The following is a 26,203-nucleotide window of genomic DNA, read 5'->3' as shown; positions in this document are numbered from 1 at the left end:
GGCCGGCAGAAGCAGAGGTGTTTTCACCCCCATGTCACCGCCCTCACCGAAGGCGTCTCCAGTGGCAGCCCTCTGCCCAGGGCTGCTGGAAAATGTCTACTGGTATCAGACGGCAGGCCAGATCCTGTAATTTAACATGCTAATAAAAAAGCCCACAGGCCACACAGTCATGAATGTTTCATGTATTTTGATAACTCTGTTTTGATGGAATTGCTCCCCTTGGTCACCCCGCGGCCTTTGTTCTATGCGTTTAACTGTACTAATGGACATGGGTCTGGAAAGGACTCCCAAGCTTCACCATGCAGCCCAGGGGACCGGGGACACACAAAGCGTGAAGACCCGCAGCTCCGGGGCTGTGCTCACGGCTGTCTCCTGCCGCCTGGACTTGCTTTTGCTTGGGAGTCTCAGCCCTGGTCACTGCCAGCTCCCCCTCCCCATCTCGCTGCTGCCTGTCCAGATCATCTCCAGGTTTGAAATTCACCTCCAAGGGGGGTTCTGCCCTCTGTCCCACCTCCCGCAGCCTTCACCCCATTAGCTGATGCACTGTCACCAGACTGTGACCCTCCTGACGCGACCTGGGTCTGAAGGGGCCCTGCAGAGAGTGCAGGAGGAATGACGAGAACGGAAACAGGTTCCCTTTCCTTGGACAGCGAGGACTCAGGAGCACTGCTCAGCCCTGGCCTCCGAGTTTCCTTCAACAACCCTATGAAGTTGAGAAGTGCTGTCAATTCCCTTCCTGGAGGAGGAAACTGAGGCACAGAGGAGACTGGACCCGGACGGCCCCTCCAGAGCAGGGAGAACACATCCCCCAAGGTTTCTGGGATAGGCTGGGCCCGGGGGGGTCCCCACCAGAAAGGACCCCGGCATGATGGTAGCTCCAGGTTTCCCCACGAGGCAGACCAGAGTCCCAAGGCCTGCCGGGTGGGTCCAGGCCCGGAAGGCCAGGCGGGGCCCTGTTGGGGCCTAGGCGGGGCTGGCGGAGGGGCTGGGCCGCCCCTTCCAGCAGGGGCGGGCTGAGCGGTCGCCTTTAAAGGCGCGGGGCCAGCCGCCCGCGGATAGTCAGGCTGGAGGGAGCCGAAGCCCCTGAGCTCCCCGCGCCCCGGTGATGCCCCTGCCAGCCCGACGCCCGTCAGCCTGAGCCAGCGGCGCAGGTGGCCGCGCGCCCGCCCCAGTCCCATCCGCAGGCGCCTGGCGCCCGGCCCCGGAGCAGCCTCGGTGTCCCGGCCGGTCTCCCACGCCGCCACCCGCCGCTGGCCCGGCCGCCATGCAGGCGCGAGTGCTGCTCCTGGCCGCGCTGGCCGCGCTGTCGCTGGCCCGGGAGCCCCCCGCGGCGCCATGTCCGGCGCGCTGCGACGTGTCGCGGTGTCCCAGCCCCCGCTGCCCCGGCGGCTACGTGCCGGACCTCTGCAACTGTTGCCTGGTGTGCGCCGCCAGCGAGGGCGAGCCCTGCGGGGGACCCCTGGACTCGCCGTGCGGGGAGAGCCTGGAGTGTGCGCGCGGCCTGTGCCGCTGCCGCTGGACGCACGCCGTGTGCGGCACCGACGGGCACACCTATGCCAACGTGTGCGCGCTACAGGCGGCCAGCCGCCGCGCGCTGCAGCTCTCCGGGACGCCCGTGCGCCAGCTGCAGAAGGGCGCCTGCCCGTTGGGTAAGCGCTGGGGGGCCAGGGAGGACGTGAAGCCTTCTTTCTTTTGGAGAAACTAAGGCCAGGAGTTAGGGGCGGGCTCGAGGTCGCCACTGCCTGGGCACCACTGGGTGGCCCTTCAGAAATCATCCCACCAGCCCTCTGGTCTTTCAGGTGAAGAAACTGAGGCCCAAAAAGGTAAGCCACTGTCCTCAAGGTCACAGAATCAGAGTCAGAAGGGAAACCTGTGGTCTCTGGGCCACCCGAGGGGGCTCGTCTAGGACTGTTTCCAGCTCTGGTCTCTTCAGAACTGGTGTCTCGTGCCCATTCCCCTGCTTGTCTGGGTATTGGGTGAAGGGCGCTCTTTCCTGCCATAAATCTCCAGCCTGAGTGCCCTCTTGAGCGATGCCTTGTGACTGCGGTTAAGTGCTGTGGGAAGGGTCAGCATGCAGGACAGTGTGGGAAGGGTCGGCGCGCAGGATGGTGTGGGAAGGGTCAGCATGCAGGACGGTGTGGGAAGGGTCAGCATGCAGGACGGTGTGGGAAGGGTCAGCATGCAGGACGGTGTGGGAAGGGTCGGCGCGCGGGACGGTGTGGGAAGGGTTGGCGCGCGGGAAGGTGTGGGAAGGGTAGGCGCGCGGGTCCTGAACTACTCAGGGCCCCAGGTAGAGGCTGCTTGCGGAAAAGAATGTCGGGGTCAGTCAGATCCTAGAACAGCCTCCCCTGACCCGCCGCATCAGCTCTGGGTTGCATCTCACGGTGCAGGTTGACTGTGCGTGGAGGAAAATGCTGGAAAACCTGCTATACCTTACCCTGTGTGGGCTGCCTCTTAGGAAGGCAGGCTCTGCTGTGGCTGGACGGGGCTCTCTGAAGACCATCCCAGGGCCCCAGATGCATGGGTAGGGGTCAGCCCCTATGTGCCGTCAACTTGCAGGGGGCAGGCGAGACCCAGTAGCAGCCAGGACAGGCTCCGTGGAGCTTCGGGAGCACCATGGGGAGCACCAGCTGCCGGCCGCCTGGGAAGCCTGCAGAGGGCTTCCTGGTAGTCTGCGGCACTCTCAACGCAATTCCACGTGTTTTCGTGGCCTACAAAGGTTGGGAAACCCATCTCGCTACTTTAGTGGAGGCTCACAGGCTGAACCTATCAGAGGTCCTGAGAAAACCTGCCGTGTTCTCAAATGATAACATCCAGGGGCTCCCAAGAGAATTTCATCCGAGAGCTCTTCTTTTCTCCCAGCATGCTGGGGTTCCTAGGAGCCCGTGTGGGAAGCATCACTCAGGACTAGCTAGGATTATGTGGAAGAGCCACTCGGGGTTCAGCAGGGAGCCCCAGTCCGTCTGGTGCTGGTACAACACATGAGATAGATGGCAATTTATACAGGACAGAAATGTAGTGTTTCTCACAGCTCTGAAGGCTGGGAAGTTCAACACCAAAGTGCCAGCGGGCTGGGTTGTCTGTTGAGGGCTGCACTCTGCAGAAGGGAGGAAGCTGCGTCTCCCCCGCAGACGTGCACACAGGGACAAGGCTGGACGCTGCTGCGGCCTCTCATGAGGAGCTTCAGCCCATGCTTGGAAGGAGGAGCGCTGGTGACCTATCCCTCCTAAGTCTCCGCCTCTTCACCCGGTCACATTGGCGACACCTCTGTTCTGGAGGGAACATCTCCAAACTATCATGGGGGTGAGGGCGATGAGGCTGCCCAGGAGGCTGAGGATGCGGGTGTGGGGCTGTGGGGCTGTGGGGCCTCGGAGATGTTGTCATTGACTCAACACCTGCTGCGCCGTCACTGTGGCTCATTAGTTTGGGGCTTGGTGCTGGGTGCCCGTCCCGGGCCCGCCCACTGCAGCTCCGCTGTGTGATGAGGGCCGCCTCCACCCTCCCCCGCTCCCTGCTCCCTGCCGTGGAAGGCACCATGAGAAAAAGGTTGCAGGGCTGGGGGCCGGCAGAAAGCTGGAGGTGGCCTGGCTTCCGAGACACTGAGTCCTGGAGTCTGTGTCATGAGGTGCCTTCTCTGTGTGCCTGACTGGCCCCAGGCTGGTGACAGGGCAAGCAATGCGACAGACCCCGCTGGTGCCCTCAAGACTCATGGACCATCGGGGGCACAGAGGGAAGGGTGTGAGGGGGAAAACTGTCTCATGCCCACAGACAGGTGCATGGGGAGCTCAGAAGGCCAGGACGGCCGCAAGCGTGGGGCCATGGGCTGAGGCCTCAGTGCTCCAAGTCTGCAGTGCCAGTGCACCTCTTTCTGAGGAGGTGGCCTTAGACAACTTACTCACCCTGAGTTCCCATGAATGAGAAGTGGGGGCGCACATGCCCCTTGCCTGTCGGGCGACTGCCAGGCGACATTATTTCACACGTTATCACCGTGGCACCTGCCCCCAAATCTGTCTCACCCGGCCAGGTCAGGAGAGGCTCTGCAGAGGAGGCACTTCTGTGCTGAGCTGGGGGGAGGAGTGGGAGCTGCCTGGGGAAGGGCGGAGAGGCATGCGGAAGGCAGAGGCCTGCACAGGATCCCAGAGCCCAAGGGGTTGGGGAGGCAGTGGGCATCTGGGGCTGGGTAGGGAGGGCGGCAGAGAGAGCAGGCGGGAGGCTGCTGGCCATCTCCAGGGCGCCATTCACACTGTGGGCGGTGTGCAGCCCTGCCATTGTAGCCTGGTGCGCGGGGACCTTGGACACCCAGCTTTCAACAGGGTGACACCCAGCAGCCACTCCCTGCAGAGGCCTTGGGTGTCCAGCCTCTCCCCAGCCCTGTCTCATTTCCCACAGCAAGCCTGGCCCTTTCCCAGGCACCACAGATGTGCCGCCAGAGGCCGGGAAGGGTTAGTGACTACTCTGAGGCCACATGGTCAGGAAGTGACCCGGTGGCGGGGCCTGGCCTGGGTCTGACTGGCTTGGAAGGCTGTGCTTTGTGAGGCTCCTGGCTTTGCTCTGCAGGGGGTGGCAGGGCCCCTGAGGCTGGGGGTCGGGTCAGGCCTGGGCCCCTGACTTCATCAGGCTCGGCCTCCATGGAGTATCTGGCCCTCCCAAGGGCCGGACCAGAAGGTGCTGGGTGCCGGCCACACTTAGTGGTGTGTGAGGCACTGTCTGCCCTGGGCATTTGTGGGAGGAAATCCTACGGGTGAGGGCAGTCTCCTGTGGGCTGGGGTTCTCCTCTCCCCACCCCTAGGCCAGCTCCTCCGCCTTCTGCTCCCACCCTCTGCAGGCAGGAGGGTCTCCTCGGTCCCTTCTGATCCCCCAGTGAGCTCATCTGCCATTAAGTCCTCCCCATGTGCTGGGACTTCGGACCCTGTCTGTAGCCCCCAGGTCTCTCCTGAGCTGGAGTCTCGTGGAGATGCCTGCGGAGCCGCCTCGGGCTCCACTCTTCCCAGTCTCACCAAGAGGAGCACCAGGCTGTTCAGTTGGGAGCCTGGGTCCCCTCCCCGCTCCGCCCCCATTCTCCTGTGCACCAGGAGTCCTCTCGCTCACCCACCAGATGTCTCCTGGGATGCCTTGACTTCCCCCCACCATCGTCCGTCCCACCACTTCGCATACAGCAGCCAGCCTTGATCAGTCCATCCTGTCACCTGCAGGCTTCCCCGCAAGGCACCCTAACACTTCCCTTGACTCACAGGGCCCTGCGCCTGCCCCCTGGCCTGCACCCCTCTGTGCCGTCTCCTGCTGCCTCCTCTTTCCCACCCCGGGGCCTTTGCACACACAGCACCTGCCACCCGGAGCTTCCTTCCCCCACCTGCTGCCCAGAGCTTCCTTCCCTCACCTGCCGCCCGGAGCTTCCTTCCCCCACCTGCCGCCCGGAGCTTCCTTCCCCCACCTGCCGCCCGGAGCTTCCTTCCCCCACCTGCTGCCCGGAGCTTCCTTCCCTCACCTTCTCGTGGTCGCTTCCCCATCCTGCCCTGGCCCAATGTCCCATGGCTGCTGAGTCACCTGCCCTGGCCACTGTGCCTAGGTCATCTTTTCATTGCCTGGTGAGCACAGCCAGGGTCTCCGGCGGGCCCCGCACACAGCCATAACTGTCAGTCAACTTGTTTGCGTGATCTCCATCTCCCCAGGCTCGGAGCCTCACCGGGCAGGGGCCGGCCTTCTGTAGATGACATGAAATGCGAGGATGGCCCATGTGATGTGGAGTCTCCTGTAACCCTCCCGGCCTTCTTGCATACCTCCAGTGACAGAGGCTCACCACTTCTCAAGGGAGCCCCTACGCGTTCCCAGGTCCATGCTCAGGCAGCACGGTGGCACAGAGCAGATAAATATCCATCCCCGGGGTGGTAAGAGCGGGGATACATGTTTCTGAGGGCCTGCTCAGAGCAGAGGCCTCCCTTTGCGTGTAAGCACAGCCCCAAGACCACGCAGCCTCTCTCTGGCTGCAAGCAAACAGGCCTCGGAGGCCGCCATCTGCGCAGAGTGTAACGTAGTGGGCAGTTTACAAGGTGGCATTTCATAATCGGCTTTTATTGTGCAACCCCAAGCAGGTTCTGACTGTATCTCCCAGGGTTGTTTATTGAAGAACTTGGGTTGACTTTTGATTTGTAATCCTCTTAGCAGTTTCCTGGGGCTGCACATGCCTTGGAGTTCAGTATCTGGAACCACTCAGGCAGGGTGACGCCTCCCCTCCGGCCCCGCCCACTCCCGCCGGGGCAGCCGGGCCGAGCCACAGCGTCTGGCAGCGGGCGCTGAGGACTTGGAACCCCGGCAGGGCTGCTTGGCCAAGAGCTTTCTCCAAGGCCGCCGGGAGCCCGAGTCCAGCGGGAGTGGAGCTGAGACCACGGCGCTGTGCAGCTGCCCTTCCTGCCGGGGCTTAGCTTAGCAAATGCACCCTGGCCCGGTCCGCCAGCCTGTGGTCCTCCCCCAACATGCCTCTGCCCTTCCCCCACACAGCGACCTGAGGGGACTTGGTGAGACCGGGACCTTCCCTGCCAAAAGCCGGGTCTCCTGGCGGCCTTGCAGGCTTGATGCCCTCAACCTCTGCCTCCTGCCCACATCACCACAGCCGCAGACCCCTGAGAGACCCCTTCCTGCATTGTGAGGGACTGATGACAATGTGTGGAGCCCAGAAGAGGAAGAAACCACCTTTAGAATGGAGACAGGGATAGATCAGGGAGGGCTTCCTGGAAGTGGTGGCATCTAGTTGTGGAGAGGCGAGCTTAAGGGGGCCTGTGTACTGTTGGCCTTCCACAGATTCACCAGGGCCTGCCAGGTGGTCTGAACGCCTCCTGCCCAGGCTTGCTTTGAGGGAGGGAGGCCACCAGGTTTGACAAGGATCAAGGGTGTGACACTGGCTGTGTTCCAGGCCCACGAAGCCTCCGGCACATTATTGGGGTGCTGGTGTCCTGACTCTGTATGAGAAAGGGCTCAGGGAGCTGGAGGAAGCTGCCCTCAGTCACTCAGGTAGGAGGAACAGCTCTGCCCTGAGCCCAGGTCCCCTGGTTCCCCAGCCAGTGCTCTGAATGCCAGGCCGGCCCCTACACCTCGGGGAAGCGACTGCCTTGCTGGATGAGATGGATTAAAGTCACAGACCTCTGTCCTTGGTGCAGCAAAAACGAGGCAAGGACACATCTGTACGTGCCCCAAGCTGAAAGTCAGGTCTAGCGCAGGGCTGAAAGTCAGGTCTAGCCCAGGGCTGAAAGTCAGGTCTAGCGCAGGGCTAGCAGGTGACTCGCTGGATTTGTGCAGTGTGTAACCTGCGCACCTGTGTGCCTTACCCTGCTCCAGCACATAGTGGGCAGAAGGCCAGGACTGGGTCCCAGTCTGTCCCACGTGTCTGGCTGCTCAGGGCTGAGTCCCAGCCCTGCCCCGGAAATCTCTGAAGCTCTTTACACTTCGGTTCCTTCATCTGCGAAATGGGGATGACAGTGGCGCCCTCCTCACTGGTCAAGGGACAGACGAGATGACGGACTGAGTGTGCTTTGTTTGGTGCCGGTGCCGGTGGTGCGGTCCCGGGCAGGTAGATGTTGATGTGAAGGATGGCCGGTGGGCGTGTCTTACAGAAGTTTGTGAGAGTGAGGGAGAGGGGTGGAGGAAGGGGAGGAGCTGGAAGGCGGTGTTTGTGGAGGTGCTGCTGAGCACCGGCCTACCCGAGGGAGTGTCACTGGCCCTGGTCAAGGCAGGGACGGCTTCCTGTAAGGAGGGCCAAGGGCTGCCTTCCTTGACTTCAGTGGCGTGGATGCTCAGAGGCCTGCCTGGCCCCTGGCACTGTGCACAAGGCCCAGACTTCTTGGTCAATCGCAGGCAGGCTGACGGCAGCATCTCCTCCTCCGCCGAGGGGCTGGCCGCGGTCCCGCTGGGTGTGGAGTTTCACAGCCAGAGAAGCCAGGCGGGCCCCACATTGAGGACGGGTCCAGGTTGAGCTCTCCTGGGGCTGGATAGGCAATTACATTTGCCAAGGCCAGCACGGAGTGGGGAAGCTCCAGGTCAGGGCTTGAGGGGCCTGCTACGCACCTGGACCGGTCCCATGGCCTCTCTGAGCCTCGTTTCCTTGCCTGTGAAATGGACTCAGTTTCTGTCCTGCAGAATTGCTGCAAGAATTCAATGAGATCACAAATTTCAGAGCCCAGCCTGATGTCCCATGCCCAAATCGGGTCCCGCCTGCGAGGTGTGGCCTGTGGCTGGGGAGGCATCGGGTGGCTCTGGGCCTGTGCCGCAGCCCCCACAGCGCCTGTGCTCCACATGGACAGGTCCCTGGGCTTGAGGGTGGCAGACAGCAGCATCTGCCGCGCGGGGAACCACAGCTGGACCTGAGGCTTGTGGGGCACAGTTCACTTGGGGACGTGGCTGGGGACACAGTTTACGCGGGGACAGGCAAGCTTTCCAGAGGAGGAAAAACATGGGAAGCTGTCCTGGGAACTAATTAGACCCAGGAGGCGGCCCCTTGTGGTGGGCGGGGCTGGGGGGTTGTTGAGGGTCCCCCTCAACCCTCCTCTGTCTCTGAAGAGCATGCATTCGCTCTCTCATTGGCTTCCTGCCCACTGCTGTGGCCCAGGCCCATCCCAGGCGCAGGGGTGCAGGCCACAGGCACACCCCAAAGGAACCAGCTTTGGGAGGGGTACAAGGTGCTGTTGCGCCCAGAGGGTGAGGTGGGTCACTGCACCTGCAGAGTCAGGGCAGGCTCCCCGGAGGAGGCGCTGATGGCCTGGGTGCTGAGGGATGACAGGAAGGGCATTCCTGGCAGAGGGAACCACATGTGCAAAGGCACAGTGACACTTAGAAGCCTGCGTGCGCAGGGACCAGAGCCAGGGTCCACAGGGGAGGGTAGCAGCAGGTGAGGCTGCAGGTGTCAGTGGGACCAGGACACCCAGGCCTTGAATGCCCTGCTAAGAGGTTGCCATCTAATCTGTAGACCATGGTCACCGTTATGGACAGATGGGCACAGCCTGGGACCTGGGGCCATCTACTGATGGCTCCTCCATCCCCAGCTTCCAGCTGGGTGACAGAGCAGTCTGCTAATTGCAGGGGGCAATAAAAGAAGGGGCAGTGACCTGAGAGATGGAGGAACACGGCCGGGCGCGATGGCTCATGCCTGTAATCCTAGCACTTTGGGAGGCCAAGGTGGGTGGATCACCTGAGGTCAGGAGTTCAAGACCAGCCTGGCCATCATGGAGAAACCCCATCTTAGAAAAAAAAAAAAAAAAAAAGATGGAGGAACAGAACTGGGTCTCAGTCCCAGCTCTGCACATTATGTGCTAAAGGGACTGATGCATACAGTTGGGCAGGTTGTACACTGCACAACTCCGGGGAAGCTGGCCACTCTGTGATCTTTGTCGATAAGGGCCTGGAGTTACACAGTGCACAACCCATGCAGCAGCACAAGGTATCCCTGCGGGGTATCTGGGCCTCAGTGTCGCTCTCTGTTCCATGGCAGTTATGACTGTCCAGAGCCGCCACATGGTCCTCCCTCGGGGTCAGCCACGGTCCCCCAGCACTCCTGGGAGCCCCATCGGGCAGGGCCGTTGGAGCTGGAGCCCTGGCGCCCTGTTTGTCTCCTCCCACCCTGCTGCGCCTCTTCCTCTCCTAGGAGGTGACACGGGACACCTGGCCTTGAGCCCTGACTGCTTTGCCCCGTGTCAGGGTCCTCCCGACTGAAACTTCCGGGGCCTTTACATTCCAGTTTATGAAGGGAAAAAAAAGGCTCATGGCTGAATCTGGTTGTGTGTGACTGTTGACTTCAGAACTTTGGCTCCAGGATGGGGTGGGGGTGGAGGCTGTCAAAAACCCCCAAATAAACAGAGTCTGCTTCCCAGCCCTGGGGCCCACGGCTTTCCTGTGGAAAGAGGCAGTGAGAACCGCACACTCCCTCCCCCTGATTCATGGCTGATTCATCTGCATGTTGGGAGGAGGAGCGGGAGCATGGGGGCCCCTGCCCCCACGACACCACCCACGGAGGTCCCCTTAAAGAAACAGGGCCTGGTGAGGCCCTGCAGAGGTGCCCGGGCCCTGAGGTCACTTAGACCCTGAAATCCACCAGACGTGGGCCAGCGCCAGGCCTGCCCTTCCGCGGTGAGTGATCTTCGCCTCTGAGCCTCTGTCTCCTGGGCCATAAAATGGGCCCACGCTGCTGCTTTTGTGAGGCTGCTAGGAGATTCGGTTACTCGGCCGACCCACATTCTTTCTGCAGGGTGCCGTTTGCAGACCTACTGTGTGCTGGCTCAGGAGCACCAAGCAGGGCACCCTTGAACTTCCCTCTGTCTGCCTCCCCTCCTCTCCCTGTCCCTCCTCCCCACCCCATCCCTTCCTTCTGAAGTGTCTCAGCAGCGGCCTCACCCTGTGCTGGTTCCCACTGCTGTGTGGGAGTGAACCAGACAGTCTCTGTCCCGAAGGAGCCTGGGGTGTGGGGTGGGCACGCGCGGGCTTCTCTTTGGAGACTCTGTGGGAAACGGGCCGCCTCCTCGCCCAGCCCCACGGCCCCTCCGTCTCAGGCCTTGCTCTCCCTCCCTGCTTTCTTTTCTCTTTGAAAAAAGTCACTCTAACTTTACCCCAACCCCAAATAACCACCATGTAGGAGAATTTTGATGTTTCCTGCCAGGCTTTTACTTAAAGAATATTTTATAAAGGGTTTAAAAACAAATCATCCCCTATAAAATCGAGTGTCACCCATTTTAAGTGACCTCTGGGAGACCACACTGGGGAGAAAGTCCTTCCAGCGGAGGCCGCAGTGCTATCCAGACCTCAGGCTGCTGGGCAGAGCTCAGGGGGGCCTGGGGCTCAGCATTGGCCTCAGCTCTGCCACCCCCCCGTGGTGGGACCAGGTCAAGCAGGGAATGGGCAGGGTGGGGCCAGAGAGCTTTGCGACTCTGCGTGTTGGAGTGTCTGAGCCCAGGATGGAGACACGCAGGAAGGCAGCCTTTCTAATCCCCCGTGGGAGGAGCCGGGCTCCTGTTCCTCCTCCTTCTGTGTTCACACTGCGCCCAGATCCCCATCTGCCGCCTCTCCCTGCACACGCAACTCGGGCTCAGCCTGTGGCTCCCCGTGTGCTGTGCCCCTGCCAGTGGGCTCTTCCAGGCGTGGGTCAGGGTGTGTCTGCACTCACCTGGCCGCCCCTGGGCTCCCCTGTACCTCATCCCTGGCGATGCTGTGCTGTCTACCACTGGTCGGTCACTGACTTGACCCTCGCCCCCAGCTGAACCGCTGTGTCCTCAGCAGGCATCTCCGGCGGACACACAGAAGGCACCCTGCACGAGTGGATTGAATGAACCTGTGAGCAGGGACAGATTCGGTCCAACTGGGAGAAGGCTGCTGGGGGGCTGCCTGGAGGAGGCAGGATTAGGACTGGGCCCAGGACCTGCCAGAGCGTCTTGGTAGGGAGAGTGGAGAGGAGTCGTGCAGGCGGAGGTGTAGAGAGGTGGGCGATGAGCCCGACAGAGGCCACACGATGGGAGAAGGGATACAGGCCCGACTGGGGGCGTGCCCGTGCCCAGCACCTCTCCCTCAGCGAGGCACGTGGGGTGCCAGTCTCAGGCCCCAGGGCACACAGGGTAGCAGCAGGCCCGCTGAGTCCTTCCTGCTGGAGGGAGGAGGATCTGGGCTTGGGGGTGCTCTGGGGTCCCTCTGGACCGTGGGAATCGTTGGGCTGAGGGCATTTGTGCTCTGAACCTCACCAGGGCGGCAGCTTTGTGGCTGGTTCCTTCCTTTCTGAGGGCTAGAAAATCAGCTCAAGTTCCCAGGGGCAGGGAGGAGGCGTGGACCGCATGACAGCTTCACCTCACCGAGGCCACCGTCTGCTTTGTACGTGTCGAGCAGGGCGGCACATCCCTCATGGGGGCAGACGTGGCCACAGAGAGCCCTGGGCAGGCGCAGGCCCTGCCCCAGGGGTGGTGGTGAATGTGACCGCTGACCCTCAGACCCCGCCCTGCCGCGTAGTTTGATCTGTGAGGAGCCCTGCAGTGCCAGCATCTCCCAGCCAGGCTCTAACCAGCCCCGGACAGGCGGTGGCTTTGATCCGGACTGACTGCCGCGGATGACGGAGGGCTGGTGTGGCTGGTGCCCACGGGCCGCTTGAGAGGCAGACATTGGCGGCCTGGGAGAGGCAGCCCCTCCTTGCCCTCCCAGCTCCAGTGTTCCAGCCAGTCGCCAGGTCCCAGCTCAGGCTAAAGGGCTCTTTGGGGCCTTGGGGAGCTGCAGGGCAGAGGTGGGGGCCCCCAGGGAAAGGGTGTGTTCAGGTCCTGGTTCTCCCCTCCCAGCCGTGTGTCCTGGGGCATGGGGGCTCTTCTCATGGAGCCCCAGTGTGCCGACTTTTATAATACAGGCAAAGGCTCCTCCCAGGCTGCCCCTGGAGAGTGGGGGAGTGAATTGGGATGTGCCTGGGGACTGCATTTACCCCGTGGTTATTCCTGGAACTCGGACTGCAGCCCGGGCCCGGCTCCCACAGCTGCATCCAGCAAGGTACCTTCATGCCTTTGGACAATCCGGAAAACCAGATTTTCCCTCAGTCCCCGTGCTTGGCCATTTCCCAGTGATCAAGAGTAACATCGGCTGCAAACATGGACATTATGGACTGAGCCCCCTTTACTCCCCGTCACCAAGGTGTCCGGGCGGGTGGATATCCCCCGGGGCAGGGACTTGAGGTTCACAGCCCTCCACACTCAGTTCCCACAGATGTGGGAGGAGGGTGTCTTCAGTCCCATTTTTCAGATGAGAAGCTGAGGCCCAGAGAGGGTAAGTGGTTAGTCTGAGGCCACACAGCTAGAAAGCAGCCAGGCCCAGCCGAACCCCTAGTGTATGCAGCTCCCAGCCCAGTGCTCATTCTGGGGCATGGTAGCCAGGAGCAAGGCTGAGCAGTGGGGGTTCCAGATGGTGGGAGCCAGAGAGATCCTGGCACAGGCCCGCACAGGGGACCCCGAGGGCTGTGGGCCTGGTGCCACTGCATGCCTCAGGCTTGTGATCCTGGCAGCCACAGCCCCCACTGCTGACGGCAGCAGGAATCTGAGCCCAGGAAGGGTCCAGGGAAGTTTGTGAACCGTCTGGCAAGTGAGGCTGGGGTGTGGCCAAGTTAGACTCAGATATGGGGCTCTGTGGGCTCAGAAATTGGCACCCTGTTGGCCCAGAGGGGACTCACTGTGGCCAGGCCTGGGTAGCTCAGAAGGGACACCTGGGGGGCTCCCACTGCACCGTCAGCTGGACACTGCTATAGCCCCAGGGCTCAGAGGGGCCGGCTGGAGCGCGTGAGGAGAGGGGCGGTTCTCTCCTGCAAGGGTATGGCTGTAGCATGAGGGAACAGACAAAGCCCAGGGGACTCTCCCAAGATGCGGCCCCAGCCTCACTCCCATGTGGCCCAGGGCAGTGTCCTAACCTCTCTGAGCCTACTGGCCGGCCTGGCAGGGTCCAGTGAAGTGAGGCAAGGAAGCCCCGCATGTGGAACCTTTTTTAACCATTCTCAGGGTGAGCGAGCCCCCTTCCCAAATGCCTGGTGTCACCACACTGCTGGGGGGTACGGGGTCCCCAGTGGGCTCAGCGTGGGCTGAGGTTGGCTCTGAACCCAGGCGGCGGTCTCAGGAAGAGCCTCCTCCTCCTGCCCCCCGGGCACAGGCCTCTGGGAGCCGGCAGCATCCAGGTCTCACTGCCACACCTGGCCCTTCCCGCCAGTGCAGGTCTCCACCAGCTGAGCAGCCCGAGGTACAAGTTCAACTTCATCGCCGACGTGGTGGAGAAGATCGCACCAGCCGTGGTCCACATAGAGCTCTTCCTGAGGTGGGTGGAGACTCCTCGCCCCTCTCCGCCTCCCGGTGTCCACTGCACAGCCGACAGCTGCTGGGGCCCAAAGCAGGCTGGACTCTGCAGCCTGGGCCACAGAAGCAGGAGTGGCCTGGGGTTAGGCTGATGCCAGTCACATCTCCCAGCTGCCCGTGTGCACGTGGGGAAGGACAGCCCTGCTAAAGTGACCCCAAACCTGCTGGAGCGGTAGGCACCAGGAAGGTGCAGGCGGTGATAGCTGTGGGTCTTTGTCCCTTCATGCTGCCACCCATGCTACTGGGTGCCTGCGACCTGTTTGTCTCCCGAGGGGCCATGCAGTAAAGCAGACACAGAACCCAGTGGTGGAGATGCCGGGAGGCAGGAGGTGTGTGAGCAAGGAGCAGAGGCACAGCAGCCGGAGAGCAGGGCTGGGGCAGTGACCCGGGACTCGGGCGGCCTCACAAGCTCGGGCTGGAGTAGGCAGCCCACGAGCTGAGCCAGTGGGTGCAGGGCAGTGGGGACAGCTCAGCAAGCACCGAGGCCCATGTGGCCAGAGCAGGGAGGAATAACGGCTGGGCGAGTGAATGCGCCAATCAGTGCACGGATGAGTGAGGGGACGAATGTGCGAATGAGGAAGTGGCAGAATGAATGAATGAGGGAGGGAGGGAGTGAGGAAGTGGCAGAATGAATGAATGAGGGAGGGAGGGAGGGAGGAAGTGGCAGAATGAATGAATGAGGGAGGGAGGGAGGGAGGAAGTGGCAGAATGAATGAATGAGGGAGGGAGGGAGGGAGGAAGTGGCAGAATGAATGAATGACAGAGGGAATGAGTGAATGCACAATGGATGCGTAAACGAATGAATGGAGTCCGCCAGGAGGGAAGTAGGATGTGGAGAGGAAGCGGTGTGCACCTTGTGGCCTCACAGCCCCCCTTCCCCCGCCCCCGCTATCCTCCCCAGCAAGACCTCTCCTTGCAGATGCACAGGCAAAGCCACCTCCCCGTCTTCCCGCAGGGCCTGCCCCGGTTCCTGGCACCATCCCCAGCCTCTGCCATCTCCCCCATCACAGGGACTCTCTGAGCTGGTTCCAGGGAGCCCTGCTCTTGGGACCTGCCACTGTGCAGACTGCCCAGCGTCCAGTTGCTCACACTGGATCCTGGGGGCTTGTCCCAGGTTGACATAGCCTGTGGAAGCAGATGGCGTGATTCTTCTGAGGTTTAGAGTGTTTCTCTCATCCACCTTTCCTGGCCTCTGGGTGTGGATGGAGCCGGCAAACAGCCTGATGAGGAGGCCCCAGAACCGAGCCTCATTCCACCCTGACAGGGATCAGACTGCGAGTCCAGGCAGGCAATGAGCAGTCACCAGGGGCACTGGCCAGGGCTCCAGGGACTTGCTTCTTTGCACAGCATGCTCCCTGAGGCCTCCAGCCTCCCTGTCACCAGGCTCCACTGCCCTAGGCCAGGTCCTGGGCCTCGAGGACCCGGTGGCCCATCCGGAGATCCCAGGAGCAATTCCTGCTCCAGCACAACGTCCCTGCTGGCTGGCTTGGCGCTTGCCTTGTCCAAGCCCCATCACTCGGCATCACTGCCCCTCTGCCCTCCCCATCTCGGGCTCTCCAGCAGAGACTGTGCTCCTTGAATGGGGGTGCCAGAGCGGGTGACGGGCAAATAGCAGCTCAGTGTCATATCCTTCGCACCTGCGGGGAGCTCCCTGGGCTGTCATTTCTCAAAACAGCCCTGGGTGTGCCACCCATGCAGGACCCACAGCCCCGGGTCCCCCTGTCCGGTGCCTGCGCTGATAGGCCTCTCACTGCCCCCTTGGCAGCTCATTGACCCCTCACTGCCCTTCCCTTGCCCTGGGCCCTGAGACGCATCATTGAGGAGATTACAACTGGATGCACTAAGTGGCAGGTGGCTGGCCTTCCAGGAGGCAGGGGTGGGGGCAGCATCTTTCTGGAAGGTCCCAGTCACCGGGCTCGGAACCAGCTAATTACTGACTGCAGCCCGGTTGGGAGGCCATTTCCAGCCTCAGAGCCTCCAGCGGCTGGTGCCCTGAGTGGGTGGGTGAGACCGAGCAGACAGATGAGATAGATGCTCGTGGGGTATGGGGGCCTCCTGGCTGTGACCCCTCGGCTGGGGTCTGGGTGTGTGCATGGAGGCCAGTGGGTGGTCGTGGGCATTTTCTGCTGACCCCACAGGTGCCAGGCCCTGGGAGGCACGCTGGGACTTCCACAGGCAAAACAGATGCTGGTCCTGCTCTGGGGTACACGCAGGGTGGGTGTCGCAGGAGCTGGCTGCAGACGTGAGTGGACAGATGCTGGGGCCACTGTGTGGGGTGGCCGAGTGGCCAGATGCCCGGGCTGCCTGGGGGCGGACCCCTGCTTTGCCCCTGGCCCATCTGCCTGACCCAGGCAAGTAGTTCAGTGTCTCAGGACTCAGTTTCCCCACTGTGAGGTGAAGACCTGCGAGTTAGAGACGACAGCAGTTTCTTGTGGCTGCCATAACAAGGTATTCCAGACTGCGTGGCTGAAAAGGACAGAGGCGTTTGCTCCACAGTTCTGGAGGCTGGAGGTCCTGATCACGGTGTGGGCAGGGCTGCTTTCTTCTGCGGGATGTGGGGAGAGTGTCCCCGGCCCCTCTACTGGCACTAGTGTTTTCCGCAGGCCTTGGTGCGCCTCGGCTTAGACCCCTCTCTCTGGTCCCTGCCTCCATCAGCTCACGGCCCTCCCCTCTGTGAGTCTGGACTTCCCTCCTCTAAAGCCACCCTGGACCCACCGTGATCTCATCTCAACTTCGTGACATCTGCAGAGACCCTGTTTCCGCATAAAGTCACATACGCGGGGCTGTGGGGTTAGGACTCGGCCATATCTCTTGGCGGGGACACAGCTCACCACAGCACCTCCCCTGTAGGGTGCCCATGAGCATTCAATGGCCTGGCTGCCTCCGAGGGAGCACAGGCTGGCATTGGCTGCCATTCTTGGTCCCGTGGGTCATGGCAACACGCCTGTACCCTGCAGACACTGTTGCCTCCCTGCCTGCGCTGGGCGCTCCCATCACTGCGTGCTTGTCTCGTGTTTTCCTCACTCATCTCTGCTAAGGAGGCTCAGGGAGTGAGTACCTGCTCTGGGCTGGGACCCGCGCTGGGGTCCCGAAGGCCCCCACTCTGGAGATGGTGCCAGGCTGTATCTGGCGTTCAGCCTTCTCCCGTGCTGGGCGTGAGGCTGTGGCTTCTACGCAGAGCTCTGTTGAGAACTGGGGATTGTTGCCCATCAGCGGACAGCAGTGCAGACCCCGGCCAGCTCCACCCCATTCACAGAGAGCGGGGCCCAGGCTGGCCTCATCTGTGCCCATGCACCCCCGCCCTTGGGGTGTGGAGGGCCTAGGCCCTGCCTCTGCCTGCTGCCAGCACTGCCACATTAGGGGCTACAGGCAGCCAGCCTGGGGGGGGGGCAGAGGGAGGTGGGAATAAGCTTTCCCAGCCTTCCCAGCGCTCACTCGCTCTGCCTGTCAGGAATCCGCCCCAGCCTCTGGGGAGCCTCCCTTCCTGGGCACCTGCTGCAGCCCGGGAGGATGCTGTGTGTGCAACGGGGCTTTAACCTAGGGCCAGTGATTGCCCTGTTTGTTGAGAGGTGTTTTGGAGCCCAGGCGTCACCACTCAGCGGAGGAGGTGTTTTCCCGTTTCCCATGGGGAGGCCAAGGCTCCGAGAGCTTCACCGGCCTGCCCACGGCCAGGCGGATAATAAGTGGGGACTGGACTTGAGATTAGCATCCTGGTCTGTCTGGCTCCATGCTCTGTAGTCAGGGTGGTGAGTGCACGCTGGGCGTCATCCGACACTTTGCGGGCAGCCCGTCTCACCTCAGCGAATTGCAGCCGGAGGTGATCATCATCACCTCTTTATGGCTGTGAATAGGTGCAGGCGAGGTGACTTGGCCAGGTCACAGGGCCAGGATTCAAACAGGGGCTTGAGGGACTCCAGACCTGTGTTCTGGCAGCTGCACGCTGTCTCTGCTCCTCAATGACCAGCCCCGCCTCTGAGCCCGATTCCCCTGCGTCCCAGCCCCACCCTAAATGCCCGCCTGTGTCTCCCTGGCTGCAGACACCCGCTGTTTGGCCGCAACGTGCCCCTGTCCAGCGGCTCGGGCTTCATCATGTCAGAGGCCGGGCTGATCGTCACCAATGCCCACGTGGTGACCAGCAGGAACACTGCCTCGGGCCGGCAGCAGCTCAAGGTGCAGCTGCAGAACGGGGACTCCTACGAGGCCACCATCAAAGACATCGACAAGAAGTCTGACATCGCCACCATCAAGATCCACCCCAAGGTGGGTGGGCGTGGGCGAGGGGCAGAAGCACCTGAGGCTGGGCATGGTGGCCTCCTCCCAGATGCCAGTCCCCAGAGGCGAGCTAGCCCCACCTTCCATTGGCCAGTGGGAGGAACCCGGGACCAGGGAGGACTGGCACCTGGCCCAGGGTCATGGCTCAGATAAGACCTGGAGCACAGGTCTTTGGACTCCTTGCCCTGCGCTCCCTGCGCCACCAGGTACAGGGCAGAGGCAGGAAGCATGCGGCCAACAGCGGGTGGGCTGTGGTCCCGTTCTGCTCCCCTGTGGAGGCTCTTCACGGTGCCACCTGGACCCACTACTGGGGATGCAAGTGCCCCACGGGATGGGGCCTGAGTGTGGGTGTGGAGCCCAGTGGGCTGCCGTGGGGAACCCTTGGGACAGGGTCCCCATCGCTGCGCCTTCACGTGTGCACCTCCTGCCAGCTGCCCAAGCAGAGGCCTGCACTGAGGCCTCTGTAGTCCTCCGTCCCTCCGCCCGCTGTTTGTGGAGGGCCTGCTTTGGGGCGGGTGCTGGCTGCCCTCTAATTCCCACGCAGGCCTGGGAGGAGAGGGCCTGTGTGAGTCCATTTTCACACTGCTGCAAAAAACTTCCTGAGCCTGGGTAATTTATGACAAAAAGGGGTTTCCTTGACTCATGGTTCTGCAGGCTGTACAGGAAGCATGACTGGGAGCCCTCAGGAGACTTACAGTCGTGGCGGAAGGCGAAGGGGAAGCAGGCAGGTCTTCTCAGCAGAGCCAGAGAGAGAGTGAAGGGGGAAGCGCCACATTTTTTTTTTTTTTTTTTTTGAGACGGAGTCTTGCTCTGTCACCAGGCTGGAGTGCAGTGGCTTGATCGCGGCTCACTGACCTTTGCCTCCCAGGTTCAAATGGTTCTCCTGCCTCAGCCTCCTGAGTGGCTGGGACTACAGGCTTTTGCCAGCACGCCCGGCTGATTTTTGAATTTTTAAAAGAGACAGGGTTTCACCATGTTGGCTGTGGGTCTAAAACTCCTGACCACAAGTGATCTGCCTGCCTTGGCCTCCCAAAGTGCTGGGATTATAGGTGTGAGCCACTGTGCCCAGCCAGTACCACACACTTTTAAACCATCAGATCTTGTGAGAACTCACTACCACGAGAACAGCGTGGGGGAAACTGCCCCTGTGATCCCATTGCCTTCCACCAAGCTCCCCCCCAACACATGGGGATTACAATTTGACATGAGATTTGGGTGGGGACACAGAGCCAAACCATATCAGGCCCCTCATTATTTTGGGATTTCAGGTGGGGAAACTGAGGCTAGGAAGTTCGGTAACTCGCCCAAAATCACAGAGCTCTGGATCAGGGCCGGCCCGCTGGGCTAGACCCCAGCCTCCCCCCAGCTTGTTCACGTCTTGACCAGTGCCGTAGCGACGGCCCTGGGGACCACAGTGGAGTTACCTGTGGCCTTCCCATGCCATGAGGTCACCGAGTCCTACGTCTCACGCCAGTGTCAGACCCCGAGCTTCCCTCGGGCAGGGAAGTCCACCTGGCTGTGCTTGAGTTTGGCTTCCTCTCTGTCTGAATGAGTTTACAGCACTTGTGATGAAGTCTTTTGCAAGGGCGTTTCCTCTTGCCCCATCAAGGGAGAGGAGATTTAGTGGTCACAGGGAGTTTCCCTGATGAAGACCCTTCCCTGCATTTCAGCTCTTTCATAGTCGCTATTGAGTCTGGGGGCATCACCCCCATTTTAAAGACAAGGAAATCCACTGAGGGGTGCGCTGAAGGACAGGAGTGGGCAGATTTTCTTTCTTTGTTTTTTTTGAGATGGGTTCTTGCTTGTCGTTCAGGCTGGAGTGCAGTGGCAGGATCTCAGCTCACTGCAACTTCTGCCTCCCAGGTTCAAGTGATTCCCCTGCCTCAGTCTCCCGAGTAGCTGTGAATACAGGTGCCCGCCATCACGCCCTGCTAATTTTTGTATTTTTAGTAGAGATGGGATTTCACCATGTTGGCTGGGCTGGTCTCAAACTCCTGACCTCAGGTGATCCACCTGCCTTGGCCTGCTGAAGTGCTAAGATTATAGGAATGAGCCATTGCACCCAGTCCCCAAATTTTCTTTTCTTTTCTTTTCTTTCCTTTCTTTTCCTTTTTTTTTTTCTTAGACAGAGTCTTGCTCTGTTGCCCAGGCTGGAGTGGCGCAGTCACAGCTCACTGCAGCCTCAAACTCCTGGGCTCAAGGGATCTTCCCACCTCAGCCTTCTGAATAGCTGGGACTACAGGCACGCACCACCCCACCGGGCTAATTTTTAAATTTTTGGTAGACAGGGTCTCATTGTATTGCCCAGGCTGGTCTAGAGCTCCTGGGCTCAAGCAATCCTCCTGCCTGGCCAGAGTGTTGGGATTACAGACGTGAGCCATGGTGCTCAGCCAACAAATTTTCCATGAAGCCAAATGGTAAATGGTAAATATTTTCTCTTTGCAAGCCCTGGGATCTCTGTCACAACCATGCGTCTCTGCTGTGGCAAGAACGAAGCCTTAGGCTGCACAGGTGGGTGTGGCAGAGGTCCAGTGAAGCTTGATTCACAAAACAGGCAGTGGGCAGGTGGCATTCGGGCCTTGGGCCAGTTTGCAACCCCCGCTCAAGGACCCCCGTGGGGAGAGGAGAGCCAGACCAGGGGCAGGTGTGTCTCTCCCCTTCCGGCGGCTGTGGCAGAATGCTGGCAGGACTGGTGGCGTGGTGACCAGGTGGTGCTGAGCAGGATGCCCCACCTGTGGCCAACAGGCGCAGGCAGAGCTAATGCGACTCGTGTCCTGCAGGCCCTGCGCCCAGGGCCATGACCTGACAGTGGAAACGCCCTCCGAGACCCTATGCTTGAAACTGAGCCACAGGAAAGGCTCCTGACCTGCACCTGGGCACCCTCCTGGGGTGCAGAAAGGATGGGCTGACCCCGCCCCAGCTCGTCATCTCCCAGGGGCTTCAGACCTTGTTATTTCTGAGCCTTCAGCTGCTGAGCAGTGGACAATGTCATCTCTCTGGGTCCTCGCTTTCCAGTGAGCAGGCCTGGTTCCGCCACTGGGGATTCTCTCTGCCACTGACTGAAGCTTCAAGAACCCCAGCAGCACAGAGAACAGAGGAGCAGCCTGAGCCTTCCCCACGCCAGCGCCCGCCCAGCGGGGGCTGCTTTGACCCTGTGCAGGGCTCCACGCCACCCCACTATGGACAGCTTTCTCCTTGTATTGAAAGCTGCAAAGAAACTCTTATTTGACATGGCGGCATACAGCAAAAGGGAAGAGGTCTGAAACGGTGAGACGGGCCAGTGGCCAGGTGGAGTGGAGCCGTCTGGAGGGTCAGAGGCATGGGGTCCTGCCCCACTGATCTCCTGAGTTGGGGCAAGGCTCATGTGACCTGGCCCGTTGCAGACCCACGGGAAGCTACAAGGTAGTGCCTCGAGGTCCCGGGAGCCTTTTCCCCAGCTTCCCTCAACGGCACAAAACCAGGACGGGGAGGCTGATGTGGGTATTAGCGCAGTCCTTCGCCTATTTATGACGCGTGCATGTGTGCTTCAGGCGCCTTCTAACAAGCACCGGGGAGCACCTTCTCAGAGTGTGCGCCATGCAGCTTCTGGGACACCGAGCAAGTCTGCTCTCTGAGCTCCCAGGCTAGTTGCAGAGTCAGATAATCAGCTGCTGGCCCCATGCCGAAGCAGGAGAGGAGCCTGCAGGTGTCTCAGTGTGCGGGGCAGGGGGTGGAGCTTGGCTAAGCGGCTTCACCTCCCCAGGCCTCCGTCCCATGTGTCTCTTTTGGGAGATGGGATGAAACTAGATCAAGGATTTTGGAATTGGGGCTCCCGGAGTCCTTAGCTGGGCTCCAGGGGCCTGCAGATTTCTCACCATCAAAAGCATCTGTTTGTGTGTGGTGCATACGGTGGGGTAGTTTTTACCAGGTGTCTGCAGCCTTTACCAGATTTTTAGGGGACATGCGATCATCGGATCATTGGGCCCAATGACCTTGGAAGCTGTGCTGAGCTGCACGCTCTGTGCACCGCCCGCGCTGAGCGCCCGTGCCTGCCCTGGGGAAACTTTGGTCCCTGGCACAGTTGAGCCTCTGTCCCGGGATGCTCTTACCCCAGCCCTGATGGTGGTCTGTACTGGTGACCTGCCTGGGCTTTCACAGTCCTGGTGGCTTTGCACAGATGTGCCTGCCTTCCCTGGGACCCCCCTGCCAGGATCTGACTGTGGTCCCCACTGAAGGCAGATGGCTAAGCCTCCCTCTCTGTGTCTTCTCTCCCCTAGAAAAAACTCCCCGTGTTGCTGCTGGGTCAGTCGGCTGACCTGCGGCCTGGGGAGTTTGTGGTGGCCATTGGCAGTCCCTTCGCCCTGCAGAACACGGTGACAACAGGCATCGTCAGCACTGCCCAGCGGGAGGGCAGGGAGCTGGGCCTCCGGGACTCCGACATGGACTACATCCAGACGGATGCCATCATCAATGTGAGTCCCAGGGACAGGAGGATGGGCACCTGCCGTCTGTACCCAAGACCTCGAGGTAGCCTCCGAGTCGACTGGCCCCCATCCCCAGAGCCGTTCTGTCACTTGGCACGTCCACTTGCTAGAAAGTTCTCTCTTTACATTCGGTGGAGCTCTAACCTTGTGACTTCCACCCCATGGTGCCTGGCGCCCTGGGAGTCAGAGGCTGCTGTCCATGCTCCGACAGCCATTCAGAGACAGAGAGGCACAGCCATGGCCTGGAGACATCTTTGCCCAGCTTACACACCCTGGCCAGCGTTGCTTTTTGCTGTGATTGTGATTATGTCAGCGGCACCTTTAGCATTCACAAAGCACTTTGCCCAGATGCCCCAGATCACGTCCGTCCAGTTTTGCCGCGGCTCGGGCACTTGACTGAAACCTGAGTCTTTGTAGAGGCCCCCAGGCTGGCAGGATGGGAAGTAACACCCCCGTTCTCCATGCGCCAGGCGGCGCTGCCCGGCCTCGAGGGTGGAGATGCTGGTTTGTGCAGATGACAGTAACAGTCAGACCCCAGTCATCAGGCGCCGTCCGCCTGGCCTCTGTGGGCCTCGGCCTTCTTGTCTGTGAAATGCAGACAGCACTGAGGCCTTTCGATGCTGCTGGGCTGAAATATGCTTATGCGTCTCTGCGCTGCTTAGAGGTAGAGTTGGAAGAAGGAGCTCCAGGAGCCCCGAGGCGGGGTCAGGCACAGCTAATGGCGTTTCCTCCCCTTGCAGTATGGGAACTCCGGGGGACCACTGGTGAACCTGGTAAGTGTCCCCTAGAGCCAAAATCTCTGTTTCTGGGGCTCTTCTCACATAGGGTCGCTCAGCCTTGAGGTGGGACAGGCCCCACAATATGGTCCCAGAACCTTACACCAACAGTCAGGAGTGTGGCTGGGCTGAGGCCTGGAAGGGGGACAGACCAAGGCACATGCTGCCCAGAGCACCTCAGGGAGGCTGGCGGCCACTAGGAATGAGGACTTACCCATGAGCAGCAGCTCGGTCCAGGGCCATGTCCCCGTCAGGGAAGCTGGGGCAGGGGAGACACAGGTGTGGGGCTGCTCACCCCAGGCCTCCCTGCCCTGGGTGTACACACAGGATGACAGGGACACCCTCATTCTCTTCTGTCCCCCTCAATCACCCCTTCCCAATAGTGTCTTGGGCCTCAAAGTCAGGCTCAGCCTCATCCCAGGTGAGATTTTTCCAGAATAAACCAGGAAGCTCAGTTCAGAGCTCCTAGGCCCTGAAGAATTGGACAGTCCCATCCCTGGAGCTCCTGTACATGGCGGGGGAGGTGTCCAGATGTGAACAAGCACAATGGGAGCCACATGAGATGGCTCTGGAGGAGGATGCTGGGCAGGAAGTCCTGACAGCTGATGCGGCATCAGGGAGGGCTTCCTGGAGGTGACAGCATTACACAATGGCGTTGAGATTGAGGAGGACTGGGCACAGGAGAAAGAGACCCCGGGGGAAGGCACAGCACGAGCACTGGGGAGGCTCTCAGAGGCTTAGGGTGAGGGAGGTCAGACAAAGGGGCAGCGGCAGGGGCTGGTGGCCTGTGTCCTGCTGCCTCAGGCCTCGTGTGCAGATAGGGCTTCTCCCTGTGTGCCCAAGATGTCTTCCAGGCTTTTGGCAGGGCTGAGGGCATGCCCTGGTTTTGGGGAAGCTCGTGTGTGTGGTTTAGGAAGCCAGGCCCCAGAGGCTGCTCCATGCGGTCCAGGCAGCAGAGACAAGCACAGAGGCCCGAGGCCAGACACAGAATTCAGCCCCCTGCATCGCACGCTGGGCTGCTCTTCCCGCCTCCTGAGCTTCCAGGGACCAGGAGGACAAAGGGTGCCTTGATCTAAGGCTCTGCCCCAGGGCCCAGAGGTCCCCTAGTGAGCTGGCCAGGCCCTGGCCAAGAGGGCAGGGCTACGGGTACATGCCAGGTGGAGTGGGGCTCCTTTCCAGCAGCGTGCCTGAGTGTGAGGTCCCTAGGGGCCAGTTGAGATCCTGCCCAGGTGGCACCAGACTCATGGGGGAAGGGCAGGTTGGGAGGGGCTTCAAAGAGAGGGAGTGAGGGGTCTGTGAGCTCTCCTGGCCTCACCCACCAGACCCCCACTTCTGAAGGAAAGGATAGATGGAGTCTCAGTACCCGACGGACCTCACCATGTTCCTTCCTCTCTCAGTCCCTCCAAGTGTGGCTTGGCACTGCCCTTGGCCCAGTGGCCTTGCTTCTTAGAGGCAAAGTGGCCGGAGCCTGGGGACAGGCCTGAGCTACAAGCTTCCCTGGAAATAGTCTCCAGGGCTGGGGAGGGGGATCTCCAGGGTTTGCAGAGGTGTGTCACTGACCCAGGTGTGATCCTGAGAGTGACCTTTTCAGGAGAGTCGGGGCTGTAGGGGATTGACAGCCAGGGTCATCCTCTAGAAACAGAGCCATGGACACAGTGCTTTGTGGGCAGGGGTTTGCCTGGGTTCCCCCAACTGATGCCTGCTCTTCCTGCCCAGGATGGCGAGGTCATTGGCATCAACACGCTCAAGGTCACAGCTGGCATCTCCTTTGCCATCCCCTCCGACCGCATCACGCGCTTCCTCACGGAATTCCAAGACAAGCACATCAAAGGTAAAGAGCTCACCTGGAGAGGCCAGAGGCAGGGGCACTAACCCCCCCCCACCCAACCCTGGGGCCAGGGCCCATCGGAGGTACTGGGTGAACCTTGCTCACTACTGGCCAGGTCCTGTCTTCCATCCCAAAGCTATGAGAACCCTGGGATAGGTTATTCTCAGCCTCTTTCAGGATCTTCCCCCCTGCCTATCATCAATTCATGGTCACATTCACCCCCTGCCCCTCCAAAGCTATCTCCCTTTGGCTGGGGATCTCTGATATCAGCTCCCACTATCAGTTTCTTGGACTCCCTGGACTCCTCTTATCTGGGCTGTCACTTGGTTGTCAGGTGTTTCTTTCCTTCCATCCATCCATCCATTCATCCATCCATCCATCCATCCACTCACCAACCTATCCACCCATCCAACCTATCCACCCATCCATCCATCCATCCATCCATGCATCCATCCATCCATCCACCCACCCCACCCATCCACCAGGTGTTTCTTTCCTTCCATCCATTCATCCAACCATCCATGCATTCATCCATCCACCTACCCATCCACTCACCCATCCATCCATCCACTGACCCATCCACCCACCCATCCATCCACCTATCCATTCACCAATCCATTCACCCACCCATTCACCCATCCATCCATCCATTCAATCATCCATTCATCCACTCACCCACCCACCATCCATCCATCCATCCATCCATCCATTCACCATCCATCCATCCACCCACAGCTTTCTACCCATTTACCCATTAATCCACCACCCATTCATCCACCCATCTTTCCATCCATCCATTTACTATCCATCCACCTATCCATCATCCATCCACCCATCTATCCACCCACCTACACAGCCATTCACCCATTCATCCATCCACCTATCCATCATCCATCCACCCATCCATTTACACACCCACTCGCCATTTACCCATTTATCCATCCACCTATTATCCATCTATCCTGTATCCATCCATCCACCCATCCACCCACCCAGCCACTCATTTCTTCTTTCACCCACCAATTCTTC

General features: G+C 60.6%; 1 protein-coding gene across 3 annotated transcripts in view; it reads left to right on the top strand.

Moving 5' to 3' along the window:
• Positions 1 to 1,054: 1,054 nt before the first annotated feature.
• HTRA3 (HtrA serine peptidase 3) overlaps positions 1,055 to 26,203 on the top strand; it is a 37,575-nt gene continuing 12,426 nt past the window's right edge. For 2 of the 3 annotated variants that reach the window (XM_017539043.2, XM_017539044.2), the window contains exons 1-6: positions 1,055 to 1,649; positions 13,698 to 13,797; positions 17,873 to 18,095; positions 22,364 to 22,558; positions 23,311 to 23,343; positions 25,063 to 25,177. In XM_017539043.2, coding sequence (XP_017394532.1) covers positions 1,265 to 1,649; positions 13,698 to 13,797; positions 17,873 to 18,095; positions 22,364 to 22,558; positions 23,311 to 23,343; positions 25,063 to 25,177 — 1,051 coding nt within the window. In that variant the 5' untranslated portion in view covers positions 1,055 to 1,264. The remainder of the gene's footprint in view (positions 1,650 to 13,697; positions 13,798 to 17,872; positions 18,096 to 22,363; positions 22,559 to 23,310; positions 23,344 to 25,062; positions 25,178 to 26,203) is intronic. The other variant, XM_017539042.2, reaches the window with a different exon arrangement.

Source organism: Cebus imitator, unplaced genomic scaffold, assembly GCF_001604975.1.
Source record: "Cebus imitator isolate Cc_AM_T3 unplaced genomic scaffold, Cebus_imitator-1.0 Scaffold117, whole genome shotgun sequence".
NCBI lineage: Eukaryota > Metazoa > Chordata > Mammalia > Primates > Cebidae > Cebus > Cebus imitator.
This window is presented reverse-complemented; position numbering and strand designations above follow the sequence as displayed.